The sequence below is a fragment of the Biomphalaria glabrata genome, chromosome 1 (assembly GCF_947242115.1).
Source record: "Biomphalaria glabrata chromosome 1, xgBioGlab47.1, whole genome shotgun sequence".
Taxonomy (NCBI): domain Eukaryota; kingdom Metazoa; phylum Mollusca; class Gastropoda; family Planorbidae; genus Biomphalaria; species Biomphalaria glabrata.
Window position 1 is genome coordinate 37,695,436 of NC_074711.1, and position 17,430 is coordinate 37,712,865.

The 17,430-nt window shown below is 35.4% G+C and overlaps 1 protein-coding gene across 6 annotated transcripts; it reads right to left on the bottom strand.

Moving 5' to 3' along the window:
- Positions 1–5,628: 5,628 nt before the first annotated feature.
- On the bottom strand, positions 5,629–17,394 carry LOC106068691 (uncharacterized). Of its 6 annotated transcripts, none has more exons than XM_056035138.1 (5): positions 17,205–17,394; positions 14,596–14,806; positions 14,013–14,187; positions 10,598–10,945; positions 5,629–8,867 (listed from the first exon to the last, which is right to left on the bottom strand). In XM_056035138.1, exons 2-5 carry the CDS (start codon positions 14,774–14,776, stop codon positions 8,681–8,683), a joined length of 891 nt encoding a protein of 296 aa, XP_055891113.1. In that variant the 5' UTR covers positions 14,777–14,806; positions 17,205–17,394; the 3' UTR covers positions 5,629–8,680. The 6 variants fall into 6 exon arrangements, with proteins under 6 accessions (XP_055891113.1, XP_055891093.1, XP_055891122.1 ...); XM_056035118.1 differs by lacking the exon at positions 17,205–17,394 and adding an exon at positions 16,370–16,481; XM_056035147.1 differs by lacking the exon at positions 17,205–17,394 and adding an exon at positions 15,651–15,720.
- Positions 17,395–17,430: the final 36 nt, after the last annotated feature.

Sequence of the window (17,430 nt, forward strand, 5' to 3'; positions counted from 1 at the left end):
AGTAGGTGGGAATGCAGCTAGCATTTTTTCCCACTGTTTCACACCCCCCCCCAACTCCTCATTATTACCCCTCCAATACTTTTACTCCCCTCCCCCCAGTGCACCTTGGCGTTGCAGTGCAGCGGTTCGCCAGAAATGTTGCATACATTGAAATAGCGGGAACAAAAAAGAGAGGCCTAAGTACAACCAAACGTGATCTTTTGTTGTTGTTAGCAAAGTTCATTCCTCGAGCAGTCGGCCAAAATGAAATATTACAGTTAGAAAACCAGTGGGGGCCAAAATCTTTTTGACTTGGGAGGGGGGGTGATAGAAATTAAAAAAAATTCCGAGATATGTGTCACAGGACGCATCCTCATTAAAAAAAATAACTCTTCGAAACCACTGGAACCAAGCCTTTGTGGCTTCATAACAGTAGCGTAGCTTTGGTGTATGATGCTCGGAGCGGCAGCTTCTTGAGATACACCAAGACATGTCCTAACTTGTGCCAGAAAAAATAATATTTCAATAACCTCCAAACGAAAACAAAACAAAAACAGCGTTGATTTTTGTTTTTTTCAAACCAAGTTGTAGTCATTGTTAACGTACTCCTAATTAGCAATAAACCAATGTTACGAAAAGAGACTACAGTTAAATCTTACGTGGTTTCTTGCTGGGAAATAAACTATAAATAAATGTAAATTCACTTTTACTTCCAGCTCTTGTTCAATAGTTACAATTACAAAGTAAGTGAGTTGTAGGGCCTACATTTGTCATCGTTGGTCGCAAGTAATTTTTGATTGACTATAGATTGGAAAAACTTGGCTCGCATGTAACCACACCTACTGCAATTGTCGGAAATATGCGAATCAAGATTACGATATTCGGGTCTGAATCCTTTAGCCGATATTTTTTTTTATTTAACTCAAAAGCTCAACAGGTTCTTCTTTCGGAAGTTCTGGAGGCTCTGAAGAACCTTAGAGAACCATTGAAGCCTCTTACGCTTCAGACGAAATTCTTTTCTGTCAACGTAGTTAGGATTTGAAAGCTTCATGGCCTTTCATTGGCTGATTCTTTATTTATATTACAGTATTACAATGAACTGGCTAATGTTATAATAAAAAAAGGCAAAAATGCTAAACAATGGATTAAAATTTTCAAAAAGCATAGTGATATGTAAATAAACTATAACAATTATCTAAATCTAGAGTCCACGATTCGAGGTATATTTATAAAATTTTAATGTAGATCAAACCATTGTACTGAACAATGAAGTAAAAAATGTAGCATCATAATTTTGTCCCTCATAAAACCAGAGCATTAAACATTGAAATAACAACATGTACCATGTGTCTCAGAAGAAAGTGGGCATGTGAAACTGCGTTGCCTTCAGAGATTTAAACAAATCTAGTAAATTTCATTCAAGCTAATCTCGTCGCTTTTAAGGGAAATTGATAACCGTCTGGCCAGTGCCAGTGGTGCTTTTGGACGCCTCCAGGTGAGAGTTTAGTGGAAAAAATTGTCCCGCCTGCCAACAAAATCAATGTCTACCAAGCAGTGATTCTTTCATTCCTTCTAGGCCTATATGGATCTAAGACATGTGTATTATAAAGAAAGCAACTCAGACTACTTGAACTCTTTCACCAAAGATAGCCTACTTGCACTCCATCCAGACCGTACTAACAGCGATGTCCTTGCAAACGCCGGTATGGAAAGTATACAGGGGCTTCTTATGGTTTGACAGTTACACTGGGCGGGGCATGTATCTCGTTTGGGTGACGAACGTATGCGAAAATGTCTCTCGTATGGGTGACGAACTTATGCGAAAATGTCGTTTTTGGTGAGCTGAAGGTGGTCGACGTAACAAAGGTGCACAACGAAAACGCTTTAAAAACCAGCTTAGGCGCCAAGTTGCTTAAACTGACATAGAAGAGAGCACCTAGTTGCATGCTGCTTCAGACAGCGGGATACAAATTTGAAATCTGCTGCCGAGGACAGACGTAGACGGCGAAAAGAAAATCTAAATTGACCACAAACGGACAATGGTTCTGCCTGCGCTGGAAGTGGCAGAATATGTAGGTCACAGCTGGGGCTGCGTTGCCACGGGAAATACTGCATTTCTCATTAATCTTCGGGGTCGCGATGGCTGAGTGATTAAGCGCTTGGATTCCGAACCTCGGTGAAGACTTGGATTTTGAATTTCTCTAATAGGTACCTGACTTTAGTTGGGTAAAGTAAAGACGGTTGGTCGTTGTGCTGGCCACATGGCACCCTGCTCATTAACCGTTGGCCATAGAAACAGATGATCTTACGTCATCTGCCCCATAGATCACAAGGTCTGAAAGGGAAAACTTAAGTTGGTTTTTTTACTCATTAATCTTTGGACTGGAAGACAAGCCTTATCAGATCTAGATTCTAGACTAACAATAATAAATATGTGTGAATTACAAATATTTGGATCACTTGTTTTTGTATTGTTTAGCAGCATTTTCATGATTTTAGCGTTCTCAATGAGCTATGATGCTATCATTTGTCCGGACCAGTTGGGAAAGGGGGGGGGGAGAAAACGGGTGGGGGTGAGTGTAAATGTTACCGTGATCGTTTATTAAATGTATTTTTTTTTTAAATTGATCATTCAGAGCTCAAACCTCCTCAAGGAATTCAACTTATACCACCACATGTGTCAAGTACTATTTCTTTCTCTTGTTCTATACCAATGAAAATTATTAATTACCAATAGTTCATTAACTAATAGTTGTTGGTTGTTGTTTTTTTTTTATGTATTCTTGATTTGTCAGGTACAAGAAATAATTGTGCTAAAATTCAACTTGATCTGAGATTGGGCGTGGGAGAAATAACATTTTATAAGACAGACAGACAGACAGTGTGAGTTAATAAAAGCTTTGTAAAACAATATAGGAGATTAATAAAGTAGCAAAATAAATAATTATTTCATTTTTTTTCGTGTATGTAGGCCTACAATGTGTAGGTTTCACTGATTAATTTGTATCCTTAGTTTGATGCCCCTCATCACCGGCGGCCCGCTTCATAGATAAGTACGCCTCTGCCTCATTATGCACTGTGGATAGAGGTTTTGAGGATAGCATGGCGCCAGAGGCGAATATGCGCGCGGCACGAAGTTGGTTATTACTATATTTAGCAATATGTTTCTTGGCGCAACAAGATCTACTCGTTAAGCTGCCGACAGTATTTTCTTTCTTTCTGGCACAAATTATTTGTAAAATGCATGGCATTTGCAGGCAAGGTACTAGAAAGTAGGAAATAATGTTTCCAACTTTGATTAGCTTTTCTATAAACTAATTAATTATCTTACAAAATGACTAGAACAGACAAAGTAAGCAATGCTCAGTCTATGAATAGATTTATTAATGACTTATAGACACACATGTAGAGCCATATGAAAAAATACTTTCACACTGTCATTAATATGTTCACCTTGTTAATTGATTACTCTCGTGCTGGGGATTTTAAAGTGTTCTTAATTGCTGGTCATGTGGTTTTTCTTAGAAACTGTCAAACTGATGGTAAGGTGACAGAATCTTGTAACCCAATGTGGAAGGAGTCTTCGTGAAAATGTCCAAATAGACAAATTTGTCTTCGTTTGTAAAAAAAAAAATGAAGACAATTTACTTCCTTGTGCAAACATCCCGCAGGACGACGGGGATAGTAGCGGGCAGGGTTTGACCATCGAAAAGTCCGAACTACAGTTCTCCTGCCTACCTCTGTGACTCAAAAATTCCATGTGTATGTAGACCGGTTGTAGAAAGAATATTTAGGCGAGAGCAAGTCTATTGTGCTGGTGCTTAGAACAAGAAGTAATGTCTTGTCTTGTGCGTTAAAACAATTATTAATATAGTAATTAATCCACCACCATCTTACAGGTGGAAGACCTTTATTCATACGAGGGTGCCAATTATAGTGATTGGGCGGTGCAAAATAATTAAGAAAAAACTTGCAAGATAATAGTAAGGATTTTGTGTACGATGCGACAGACCAAAAAGAAATGAACCACTGCTTAGATGCCTTCCAGGGAAAAAAAAGTTCGTATGTTTCAACCTAGTCAATTATTCCTTATTGACCTGTCTACGTAATACATATAAGAGCTACAGCTAGGCCACAAGTATACAGACAACATGAGGACAAATACAACTCATCAGTGTACGTGGTGAACTGTCCGCCATCAGTTGCCTGCAGTTCTGCAGCCAGTTTTAGGTATCATTCAAACAAATAGTTACTCCCCACACCAATAAAGCTGGTCTTCGAGTCCGAAGATTAGTGAGGAATGCAGTATTTCCCGTGGCTGCGCAGCCCCAGCCGTGACCTACATATTTTGCCACATCCAGGGCACGCATAACCATTGTCCGCAGGTGGACGATTAAGATTTTCTTTTCGCCATCTGCGTCCTCGGAAGCGATTTTCTTTTGGTCTCAATGTGTATCCCACGGCCTTTGTGAGTGACCTCCAGCTGTCTCGTTGTGAGGCCGCATGCAACCAGGTGCTCTCATCTATGTCAGCTGACGCTCCCCACACCAAAGCCTGTATACAAATAACAATTGGACAGAAGAGTGTGAACCTAAGCTCTAGCATTGGACAGAAGAGTGTGAACCTAAGCTCTAGCATTGGACAGAAGAATGTGAACCTAAGCTCTAGCATTGGACAGAAGAGTGTGAACCTAAGCTCTAACATTGGACAGAAGAGTGTGAACCTAAGCTCTAGCATTGGACAGAAGAGTGTGAACATAAGCTCTAGCATTGGACAGAAGAGTGTGAACCTAAGCTCTAGCATTGGACAGAAGAGTGTGAACCTAATCTCTAACATTGGACAGAAGAGTGTGAACCTAAGCTCTAACATTGGACAGAAGAGTGTGAACCTAAGCTCTAACATTGGACAGAAGAGTGTGAACCTAAGCTCTAACATTGGACAGAAGAGTGTGAACTTAAGCTCTAGCATTGGACAGAAGAGTGTGAACCTAAGCTCTAGCATTGGACAGAAGAGTGTGAACCTAAGCTCTAGCATTGGACAGAAGAGTGTGAACCTAATCTCTAACATTGGACAGAAGAGTGTGAACCTAAGCTCTAACATTGGACAGAAGAGTGTGAACCTAAGCTCTAACATTGGACAGAAGAGTGTGAACCTAAGCTCTAACATTGGACAGAAGAGTGTGAACCTAAGCTCTAGCATTGGACAGAAGAGTGTGAACCTAAGCTCTAGCATTGGACAGAAGAGTGTGAACCTAAGCTCTAACATTGGACAGAAGAGTGTGAACCTAAGCTCTAGCATTGGACAGAAGAGTGTGAACCTAAGCTCTAGCATTGGACAGAAGAGTGTGAACCTAAGCTCTAACATTGGACAGAAGAGTGTGAACCTAAGCTCTAGCATTGGACAGAAGAGTGTGAACCTAAGCTCTAACATTGGACAGAAGAGTGTGAACCTAAGCTCTAGCAATGGACAGTTCAAAGTTGTTTTGTTGTTTTCCATTCTTACAAATTTAGCTGCAATTTAGTGGCAACTGAAAAGATCCTATTTTATCATCACTATGTTTTTCTGAGTTGTTGTTGTTTTCAGGTCAATATAATTTTTAAACTATCATAACAAGTAACAGTTAACAATTAAAAAGGTCAAATATTTCACTTAGATCCTATCTGATTATTTATTCTTAGAATACTAAATGCATAAGTACATAAATAAATGACCACTACAGTGTACATTAAAATACTGATTAAATACATACAATGAAACAAGGTGGTAAAATTGTAAGATAGAATGTATGTACACTACTATCACAATATTGGCTGCTACATGGCAGTGTTAACAAACATGAACAATGTTTCAACAAGCTTACCAACCTGTACTTAGGAAAGATTTACACAAGAATCATACATTTCATGTTTACATATACATTGCATTCATCTTTATGGGCATAAGATTACTGTCATGTTTCAACAGATATGTCAAATGAGATAAAGCCTTCTATTCACTGAATAGAAATATGAAATTAACCAGTTTTTTTAAAACTTGTGTAATGTAACCAGTGCATTTTTTTTTGTGATGGTACGCACCGAACAATGAACCGCCACCTTTTTCAATGTGGGGAAAAATTATTACTTTTCTAGCATTTTAACGTTTATTATTAATTTGTTATTGCGTGCAATAAGAATTAAAATATAAAATGCGAAACTGCTTAATAATATGATAATAAAACAATTTAAGTTGGTTAATTATAAAATAAAATTGTTTTAGACATTTAGTATCTTTGCCGTTGTGATTTAGCTTGCATCTAGGTGTGAACTGGTAGCTCAAAGTTAGGCCATTCATCACTGAGTACCGGCACCTATTTTGGTTTACTGAATGTAACATAATGTCTTTGCTTCAGGTGAAAAACAGAACTGAAAAAAAGAATCAGGTAATGGTCCCAACTAAAATATTTTCATAAAACACATTGGTATATCAAACAGAAAATTTCATAAAAATAATTTAAAGATGGTCTACATTACAAATTCATTCAATAATAAAACATCCAATTAACCAATGTATTATCCTAATTCAAAATTAGCAGTGTTCTCATGACAATTTACAGTTCTTTTATTGCATACTCACTTTATTGCAGTTTTCATTTTTTAATTAATATTTATATATATAAATATTTATTGCAACCTTTCACTATTCCTTAGGATTCGCTGGTGCTCTTCTTTCTAAAGTATTTCTTTGCCCCCCACTCAACATACACATCATACAATAATAAAGAGATTTGATTCTTGCATTAAAAATGTAATATAGTAAATCAAAGAAGCATAAATACACTACTTGACCCCAATTTGAAAATATTTTTTTTTTGAAAACAGATAAGACATTTTGTGTTCCCTGCAAAAATCAGAATTGAAAATAAATGTAAAAAAAAATAAAATAAAAAATAAGGTTACAAAGACTTTGTGTAGAAAAAAACACACACTCCAAATTGACCCCCCCCCCTCCCGCAAGCGACCCACTCAGGCAGGTAAAAAGGGTTCCCAGTCACTTCATCCCCTGTTCTTTTCATCCCCTGTTCTTTTCATCGTCTGATCATTTTATCTAACAAATAGTAATTGTAGAAATCATGAAATAAGCAATATTAAATATATTTGTTTTTATTTACATGACAAAAAGTGTAACACATTAGATAAGAATAAAATTAAATGCCATTGAAACTATAAAAATGTAACATTTAAAGATATAGAGGTCATGTAAAAATGTTTTTATGTGTTCACCTAAACAAAGATAGATAGGCTTTGTAAGTACAGAAGATTCATATTGCTGAACCATGTTTGTAATTCTCTTTGTCTAGAACACAATTTACAACTTCAATGTTTAAAGGGAATTAAAGCAAAACTTATATAGGCAACATGATATCCTGTGGATGGGTGAAGTCAGCCTTTATTAGAAAAAAATAAAACCTTATTTCAAGCTAAAAATTACCCACACATTTTCAAGAAAGAGCATTTGAAAAATAAAATAAAGTGAAAGATGGTGGTCAGGAGTTATCAGCAGCATGATCATTAGTATTCTAATCGTTCTCATCTCTTAAGTGATTTCCACTACTTCCACCACACCTTGGCCTTTGATGATAAGTTATCAGCGGCATGGTCATAAGTATTCTAATCATTCTCAACTCTTAAGTGATTTCCACTACTTCCATCACACCTTGGCCTTTGATGATAAGTTATCAGCGGCATGGTCATAAGTATTCTAATCATTCTCAACTCTTAAGTGATTTCCACTACTTCCACCACACCTTGGCCTTTGATGATAAGTTATCAGCGGCATGGTCATTAGTATTCTAATCATTCTCATCTCTCAAAAGATTTCCACTACTTCCATCACACCTTGGCCTTTGATCATTACGTCATGCAAAGGATAATATTATAATATATATTACATCCCCCACATCCAATAGAAGCGCTATAGCTAAGTACAGACCCAGATTTACAATATAGTATTACTCATCAAGAATGTAAAGTGGAAGGGGAAACACTATAAACGCATTAATAACATGTCAAAAAATATCAAAAAGCATTCTACATAATCATATTTATATATTAGATAAAATGAGGGCTTAAAATCAAAGCCTTAACAGCACAATTAAACAATAAATAAGAAAAATTTAATTGGGGATAAAATGACCAGGGATAAAATGACCAAGGATAAAATGACCGGGGATGAAGTGACCAGGGATGAAGTCAACGGGGATGAAATGACTGGTAAAAAGGCAAGTTTCAAAATTATGTTCAGCATGAATATCAGAAAGTACAAACAACCACAACCCTATCTCCGCCCATAACAATAAGAAGAGACATGTCAGTTTTGAAAGTATTTTCAACACTATTGTATTGTTAGACTGACTGACAACATGATACCACAGGATAGGGAGATCTATTAATGTTATTATGATTGCTTTTGATTTTAAAAGAAAGGTGAATAAAAGATGCTTTTGAACTGCAAGTTATGTTGTGCAAATGTCTTAGAAGAAGCCCCTCTCTCTAATAAACCTGACAGAAATGAGACAACAACCTGACAGTGCAGCGCAGATAGAGAACTAATTAATACATTCATCAACCATCACAACTGTAAGTCTGTCAGGATCAGAAACAAAAATGTTAACAGATAAATATAAATATGTCTTTTGTCCTAAACAATAATTTCATATAAACTAATAAGAGTAATCACAGTCAGATACATTATAGATTTTGACCAAGGGTGAAGGAGTTGGTTGCCCTAGAGAGTAGCGGTTGTACTTGGATGATGAGCAGATGACTCCAAGCTGGGATAAGAACAAGCGTGAGGTTGGAACTTGTAATTTAACATTATTTCTGGTAGGGAACTCATCTAGAACTTTCCTGGGTAAAAGAAAATAGAAAAAAATTGTTTTATAAATACAGATCTATTTATCTTTTTATATGGCCCACAGATTACCTCTTGGCAACCTATCGAAGGGGCTCTAGTTCACATCTCAACTTGAGCTGAGGTATGTGTTTGCTGAGTGCCTAAAGGCAGCATGGAAACCTCCCAGATACCCCAAATGTCCAGAAAAGAGATTGGATTAAGCATACTGAGTATGATATACAAAAGTAACAAAAATAAAAAATAACCTTTTTTTTTTTCTCAGATCACTTTGTATCTTTTCACCTCTTTAATCAGATTACTAGATGTGTTTCAAAAAAAATAATTTCCTGTGAAAACAAAAAACCATGCCTATGTTCTAGTATTGATCAGTTTCCTTTATCTGTAAGCTTTTGTTTTACCTGCATGCAACAGGTGTTCATGTGGGTCCACCTTGGGTGTGTTATTTACCCACAACAACAACAACCTTATCTACAGGGTGTTTTCCTCACCCAGCGAGGCAATGGTTGACAGATGAGCAATTCTTTCAGAAAATAAATATTAATATTTGATATATTTTAGAATTAATCAAAGTCCATCAAGTAAAAAAAAAAAATAAGCATTACATTTCTTAAAGGGTTCCTATTATTAACTTGAATGGCTTAAACTTCTATAATTGACTTTACGATAAGTCAGTAAGTTTCAATTATTGATGTTTAAAAGCAAAATTATGCATCAAAGACATCATTTCATGAAAGCTCCATTTTACTAGAAATTATTGACTATTCACAAGCCAATGATCACAAAGGCTGATACCCAGCTATTTTTAAAAAGATCATACTGTATGCCAAGTCCAACTTGCATCATTGGGATATTTAAAAAGAGAGATGCAATAAACCAACTTGAGAGCTAGAAGGCCTTGTGCACTGACCATTCATGTTACAATTTGTATAAAAAGGGTCAGTGTCTTAATTGTAACTATAACTGGATAAATTTCAATGTGCTCATAACCTTATATTGACTCATTCAAAGATATCATGATTGTGACTTAGATTTAAAGTCTTTAACTTAAAACAAATTAATAAATATAACTTATAATACTACTGAATAGGATTTTCAAAAATATTATAAATATAGCACGCATACAGTCAAGTGATGATTGCTCTGTTCACAAAACTGAGCCTATAACAGTATATCCTCACTTTGAGGTTTAATTTTTATTGAAAGTTGTTTAATGCCTGTGAATAAGACAAGATCTGATCTACTCTAGCAGTAGTCTACACAGGTGACAAAAGGATTTTACAGAACCTTATAAATCTGGGCGAGTGGTTTCTTAGAATTAGTTTCTTTTCTTTTAGAAAAGAAGAAAAAAAAAACAACAGATTAGACAGCCACCCAAAGTGGCTTATTTGACTAAAGTTTCCACTATTGTTTTTAAACAAATATTGGATTAGATTACAATTTACCTTGGGGTGAACACTTTTGTGTATTTTCTTCTACTTCTTTGTAATGGGTTAAACAAGAAATCTAAGAAAATATTTTAAATAGGAATACCAGTATTGCTCAAAAAGTATATATAACATTACTTAGTGTATGAAATCTGAGAAGGATGACACTGGCATGTTTAGAAAAGAATTAAATTTCTCCTCTAATTAATAGGGTGCGAGGGCATGGAACTAGTCTCTTGTGAATTCTCATGTGCCTGTGCCAATAAAGCTAAAAAGAAAGTTCAATAAAGGCTTCCTACCTAAACAAATGGCAGGCTATTGAGTCAGAATCAGCACAAAGTCCATCCAAAACTATTTCCTCTCTCTTGACAAATGCTGCCACATAGCCAGCCAGACGGTCCTCATTGTGCACTGCTACATAGGTGGGGAAACAATCCAGCATCATGGACACATAGGCGTCACTCCGGTAGCCCTTAGCCTCAGTGTCATAGTCTACAAGAGCTTTCAAGTCTTTCTTGTCATAAGGTCTAACACTTAGCCCAGTCTCATTATTATTTAGCAACTGTTTATCTAGCTCTTCTCTATTGATTTCAATGTGAAATATGTCATGCCCTTGCTGTGGTTCTGTAAAACTAAATCCTACATTTCTGAGAAAGAAAATCATATAACAGATATTACTATTAAACTGGTACATCAAACAAAATACAACAAAGTTTTGAAATGTTTAGTCCAGCAACGTTAACATAATGAAATAGACTTTAATGAATCATTAAAAAATAAACATAATTTAGAATGTTATTCATTATTTTCTGTTTAGATTTATCTTCCATTTAATACAAGTAAAATCTCCAACAAAAACATATTAGCTAGTAGCTTCTAACTTTCACTAACTATACTGTTGTAAATAAACAGGTAGCAGGGGAGTGGGTAGCCCTGTATGTGACTGGTCAACAAATGTGACATAGGTCAGCCTACTAAAAGCGGTAAAGCACTGTCAGCATCTTCATACTTAACTATTGTCTTATCTGTATATATACTTCTCTACATCGCCCAACCATGCAGGCACCACACACGCACCTGACTCTCTAACCCTCGATAAAAAAGGTCATGGAAATTTAACTCTTTTATTTCTGCAAGTTGGCAAAGAGTTACCCCATGTAACTTTTATGGCGACAGAGAGCACAGCTCAGAAAAAAGAAGGAGGGAGGAACAAGTAAATTCTCAGTATATATAATTCTCTACGTCGCCCAACCATGCAGGACACCGCGCACGCATGTCGACTCTCTAACCCTCCTCCGCCTGCACAGTGCCTTCCTTGCTCTCAAGCCATACGCACATAGTCCTTTGCCCAAACGCACCCCATCACTAAATAGTGGCCTATGCCTATGCTACGCCGTGAGTCTGCTTGTTTTTTTTTCTTTTTTGATTAAATGTGACTTATTGTATGGTTGACTCCACTTGACCTTTGTCAGGGATGACCCCTCAATGTTTATATTTCTGAAAATGATAAGTATGTAGTTGCATGTATAGGTCAAGCAGCACTGTACTGTAACAGGTGGCCATAGTGTTGGATGATGTCTTATTAAATAGTCTTATCTAATTACACAAGATATCAAATTCATTTTTTTTTAATTTAATCACTTTTGTCTAATATTACTCTTTTAAACAAGATAATTTACTACAAAAATTAATTTGATATCTTGTGGAATTAAATTTGTTTTCTTGCGGAATTGCATTGCAGAAATAAACTTAAGTATAATGCCCATTGTTTGAATCATTTTTGGAACCAACATTTAAATACAGACAAACCTCATTATGAAAAATACATGTTTTTGTTTTTTTTAACATGTTTTGGAAGTTCCTTAATAAAGAACTGAAGATTTTTACAACAAGCCTAAACCTTCCGCAGGGACAACTGTGACAATCCAGGGCATAAACCAAAGACCAGGCAGCCACACTGATCTACACCTCTGATTCGCTCTACTATGCCAAAGAACAAACAAAAGTAAATAAATGACCTAAACATCTGATCTATTCAATACTCTTTATAAAATACAAAATCATAATGTTCAGTTCTCAGAAATACCACTCCATCCAGAAGAAGAGAACAAAATTATTAAGAAAAACAAAAAAACAAACTACAAAATAATTATGCTTTCTAGAAATTATTCTGCTATGATCCATTTTTTGTTGCCATCTGACAAGGCAAAGCAGAATGAGACAACAATATACTTCAATTTTCAGTATGTAGAAATCAGACCCAGCAACTCAAGCAAGTTTGGGGTGGTACCAGAGAATGCTATTCATGGTCTTCAACCCTTCAGACCAGAGCCGGTCCTACAGGTTGCGGGGCCCTATGCGAAACGGATTGTGCAGGGCCTAACTTGGGTTGTGATAAGGATAATAAGTGAAAATTGAAGATTTTGTATTAGAAAATAAATTCGTCTTTGCATTTTATTTATACTTTACTAAGTAGGCTACAAAATCACTGTCAATTTATTTTTACGAGCCATCTACATTAGGTAGTAGTTTTCCAACAAAAAGCCGATAAACATTCAAATCTGCCTTTTAGATTTACTACCGACTAGCATAATTTCGCTTTTGCTTTTTTTTTCCTTAGAGGTCAAAATAGATTTAGTATTAAATCTATATTTGTATGTCAGTTACTATTAAAGTAAACTAAATATTTGAACTTCTTGTTTTGGTTAAAATTGGGCTTATTATTTCATTTTTATTAAATGAAAGCTGAAAATGCCTTTTTTTATCGCGAGTAGGATTGGCGTTTTCAATATTGTATGACACCCCAAAATGACAATTTTGTCTGTTTTAAAGAGATTTGCATCAGCTTTCAGAAGATTTTAATAATTTCAGGAGATTTGTATGACTTTTTCGTATATTTTAGAATTTCAGGAGAATTCCAGGAACACTTGAATAATAAGTTAAAATTGTTTAATTTAATAATTTACACCTAGAATTCGCATTGCGCGGGGCCTATGAAAGTGCGGGGCCCACTGCGGCCACATAGGTTGCAGTGGCCTAAGACCGGCCCTGCTTCAGACTATCGAAATGCCTTGTCAAGACATTGGCACTAGTAAACCTCTTTCAGAGAGAAACTCAATAGAGAATTTCCTGATCTGGAAACCACTTAGTTTTTTACCCTTTTAATGTTACAGTTGAGAAGAGAAGAAGAAAAAAGATTTAGTAGTGAAATGCATTGCTACAAGTACATCTTTTCTCATAAGCTCTTACTGCTGTTCAGCACTCCTGTAAGTAAGCTAGTAGTAGACACAAGTTTTATGCTTGAACTAGTCAAACTTGGAAAATGTTTCTAATTTTAAGAGAATAATTATAATTTTTTTACTATCCGGATTTTTACTGTCCATATCACTTTTATATGGACAGACCATTTTTGTTTAATTGAGAAAATGAAATCAGGTGAGTGATATAAGCACTTGAAATAAACTAACAATGAGTATGTAATAAGGGGTACAACTTAGCAGAACATAAAAAGTAGCTTCAATCACTACTTAAGTATATATACAAGATATTTTCTGTTGGATTAAGAAACTGATCAGTTCCTGGGACTGCAATATAGGAAATCCTGCAACTAATTAAGTAAGACATATTCTCTTCTATCTAGAAACTGATCAGTTCCTAGCACTACAGCACTGGAACAGTCACAACTACTAGAGTATATCTGAGATATTTTCTTACATGTAGAATTGATCAGCTCCAGGCACTGCAGTGCAGGAAACAACACAGGGAGAATGTTGCTCCATCATCACATCCACAAGTTTTTTGCCCATACCTTTGTGACGATAGGTACTTTTGATCACAATGTTGCCCAGCACATACTCTTTGGGGAAGGTTGGGAAAAAACTGATTGTACCTGTGAAGATAAGGAAAAAACTTAATGTGGAAATATTTTGATAAATGTACAGAATGTCTTATATAACTTTATGCTGTGTTAATTTTTTGGATTTCTGCATTTCGTGTAGGTTACATGCTTGAATGATTTAAGTCTTTCCTGAGTATATTTCTTATTATTTTGAAAAAAATACATATTTGCCCCTCGAAATACACATTTTCAGGTCTGGGAATACACATTTCCATTTTGCCATGTAGGCATCTCTGCTTTAATGTATCTTAAGACTGTCACTGTCAACAATGAACTACCAGATACAGAGGATCACGTAAGTTTGTTATACTGTTTACTTGGGATCACTTGTTTAATCCATCTATACCTGACCCAGGGTTAAAGAATCAGAATGTTTGTAGTGTGACAATCATTTCTCACCAACTATCTCCCCTTGATCAGTGGCTGCAACATAAAAGGCCTTGGGACAGGAGTGGTAAAGGTGTGTGAATTTATCGAGCGTCAGGTTCCAGCCTTCCTTGTCAACTAACTCATAGGTTTCTTCTATCTCCTCTTCCTTCATGAGACGTATTGTGTAGTCTCTGGAACTGTTAGAGGCCATTTCTAGTGATGATAATGTCAATAATGTGACCTAGAATGATATATAATTAGGAAATTAAATCAGATTTAATTGAATTATAAACGACTTTTTAAAATTAAAAGACTAATGTTAAATGTATTCGAATTTACAAACGCTGTCAGTCAACAAATGTAGATCTCTGTATCTATAATGTACTCTGTAGACTACAAGTTGTTAAGATCTAGAGTACATCGACAATCTAGACTACACTATACAAGAATAAATAATAAACTAAAACACTAAGACTTAACTTAGACTTAGATGTAGATCAGAGTAGTCTAGAATCTAGATGATATAGAGGCCTATATTAGTAAAGTATATATTATATACAGATCTAAGTCTAAGTATATACTGACTATAGTACTACTAGAAATTTATCTTAACTGTTAATAGTGTTAACTATCTAGATCTAGACTCTATATAGTCTATAGTTATATAGATTATATATAGATCTAGTATAAATCTAGAATCTAGTTCTTGATCTATACTATAGTCTATAGATTCTAGAATATCACAATAATCAATATCATTTACAAATAAAGTTGAAATGTTTCATTCAAGTTTCTTTCATTTGATTTGACCTACTTCAAGTAGATGTAGTATTGTAGTCAATGTAGATCTAGATGTATGTCAACTAAGTCTATATTAATATATTCTAGTTCAAGTGAAGTTCAAGTAGGCCTACTTGGACTTGGACTTGGTCTAAATTGACTAAATCTATATATATATAGATCCAACCAAGTCTAAAAAAAAAAGATGAATTTCTGTTAATCTAGATATACATTTAGATCTAGACCAGATAGCTATAAGATCTAAACTCTAGAATCTAAATAAATCTAGATCTAGATCTAAATACTAAATCTAGCAGACGCAGCAAGAAGCACGCAGGTCGTTGTGTTGTGTCACGCTTGTTGTAACTCGCATTGTTGATTCTGATTGCGCTAGTTTATACACACTTTATTTTTATGATTCTCAAAATGGTAAATATAAAACGCCAGGAATATTTGACGATTTCCAAGGGGTATGTTCAAGTAAAAAAAAAATCAACGGTATTGAACAAGTAATTAGGGGTCTACGATATTGGATCAGATCAGTAGCGTAGAACTTAAGGGATTTGGGAGCCCTGGGGACCTCTTTGGGGTCCCCTGCATTTTGACATTTGACATCATCATCATGACATGAGATAGGCTTAATGTGCATTTCTGACTGTAGTAGTTCAAGTTATGTTCCTTCATCTGAAACAAAATTTCTAGGTATTTAAAACTACTGACACTTGGCAGCTTTTCGCCCTCAATACTGATGTTCCTTTTAAAGCCCTGGCGCCTATGTTTGCTCTTGGTATAATTTGTGTTGTTGTGTTTTCTTGCTCGGCATAATGATAAAGATTTGAAATAGGCCTACTTTGAAACACTTGAAATTTTGATTTTTCCAGCCTTTGAAGAAGTTTTAAATTCTATTTTTACACATGTAAATTGTAATAGCCTACTTTAGTACTTATCAAATATTTTTCTTCGTTTAATTAGAACTTTATTAATAAATATATTCACATGTAGCTTAATTTAATTACTTTTTCACCTCATTGCAGTTAGAAATCAGTAAATAACACATTTGAAGTTGATGAATTTGTAAAAATGAATAATTCGTTACGCAGGGGTCTGACAAAAACCGGAAAACGTGACAATGGATCTACGAGACAAATTAGTCTGGGAATCCCTGATCTAGATTTACATCGACCAGTTGCCAACTAAACATGCCGATTTTGATCCAGATCTAGATAATGGTAGCATGTATTTTTATAAATTTCTTACCTAACTTAACTTAAGCCTAACCTAAATTTAGTTTAATCTAAATCTATATAGATCTATATAGATATCAGGTCGAGCCCGTAGAGATAATCAGTCCTGCGCGCTAACCGCACAACCAGGCATTGCTGTTAATTTAACCTAATGACAAACTGGTTACAAACTAATAGCTTATTATTGATAATATACCTACACATTACAATGGTGAAATAATATTTTTCATATCTCTTCTAGTTTTCGAGATCTGAGTGTGACAGACGGACATTTTGCACAAACCTAATAGAGGCTTTTTCTCCTTACGGGGGCCGCTAAAAATATCACTGTTGTAAAATAGATAATAAAAATGATTGCTACGAGCATCTAATTTTGATTCTACGATGCTAAAAAAAGAAATAAAAATTTCCTTTAGTCTGTACAACCAGATACACTAAAAAAGCCACTTATTTAGAATTGTTCGCCATTGAATAGTATAAATAAGCGTCTGTTTAAAAGGCGCTCCAAACCCACTCAAGTCCTAGTGATTTCTAATATAGGTACACATTACTGTGACTGTGTGACATTACACAATTAAGTCGATGAATAAATAAAAGTGTATGTACACTACTTACATAAAGAGCATATAGATCTAGACAAAGACTTTTGAAACAGCCTCGATCTATAGTTAGGCCTGTTTAGGTTCTTACACTCCAATAATCGCAATGAACACCACGAGGTCCAGGAGATTCTTTATCGCGCTAAGCCAGCTAATTATAGTTAGTTTAGTAAAGCTCAACTATTTAGTGCCCACTACCTACAACTTTGTGTCCCGGCGGATTTCCACTAATTACAACCTTG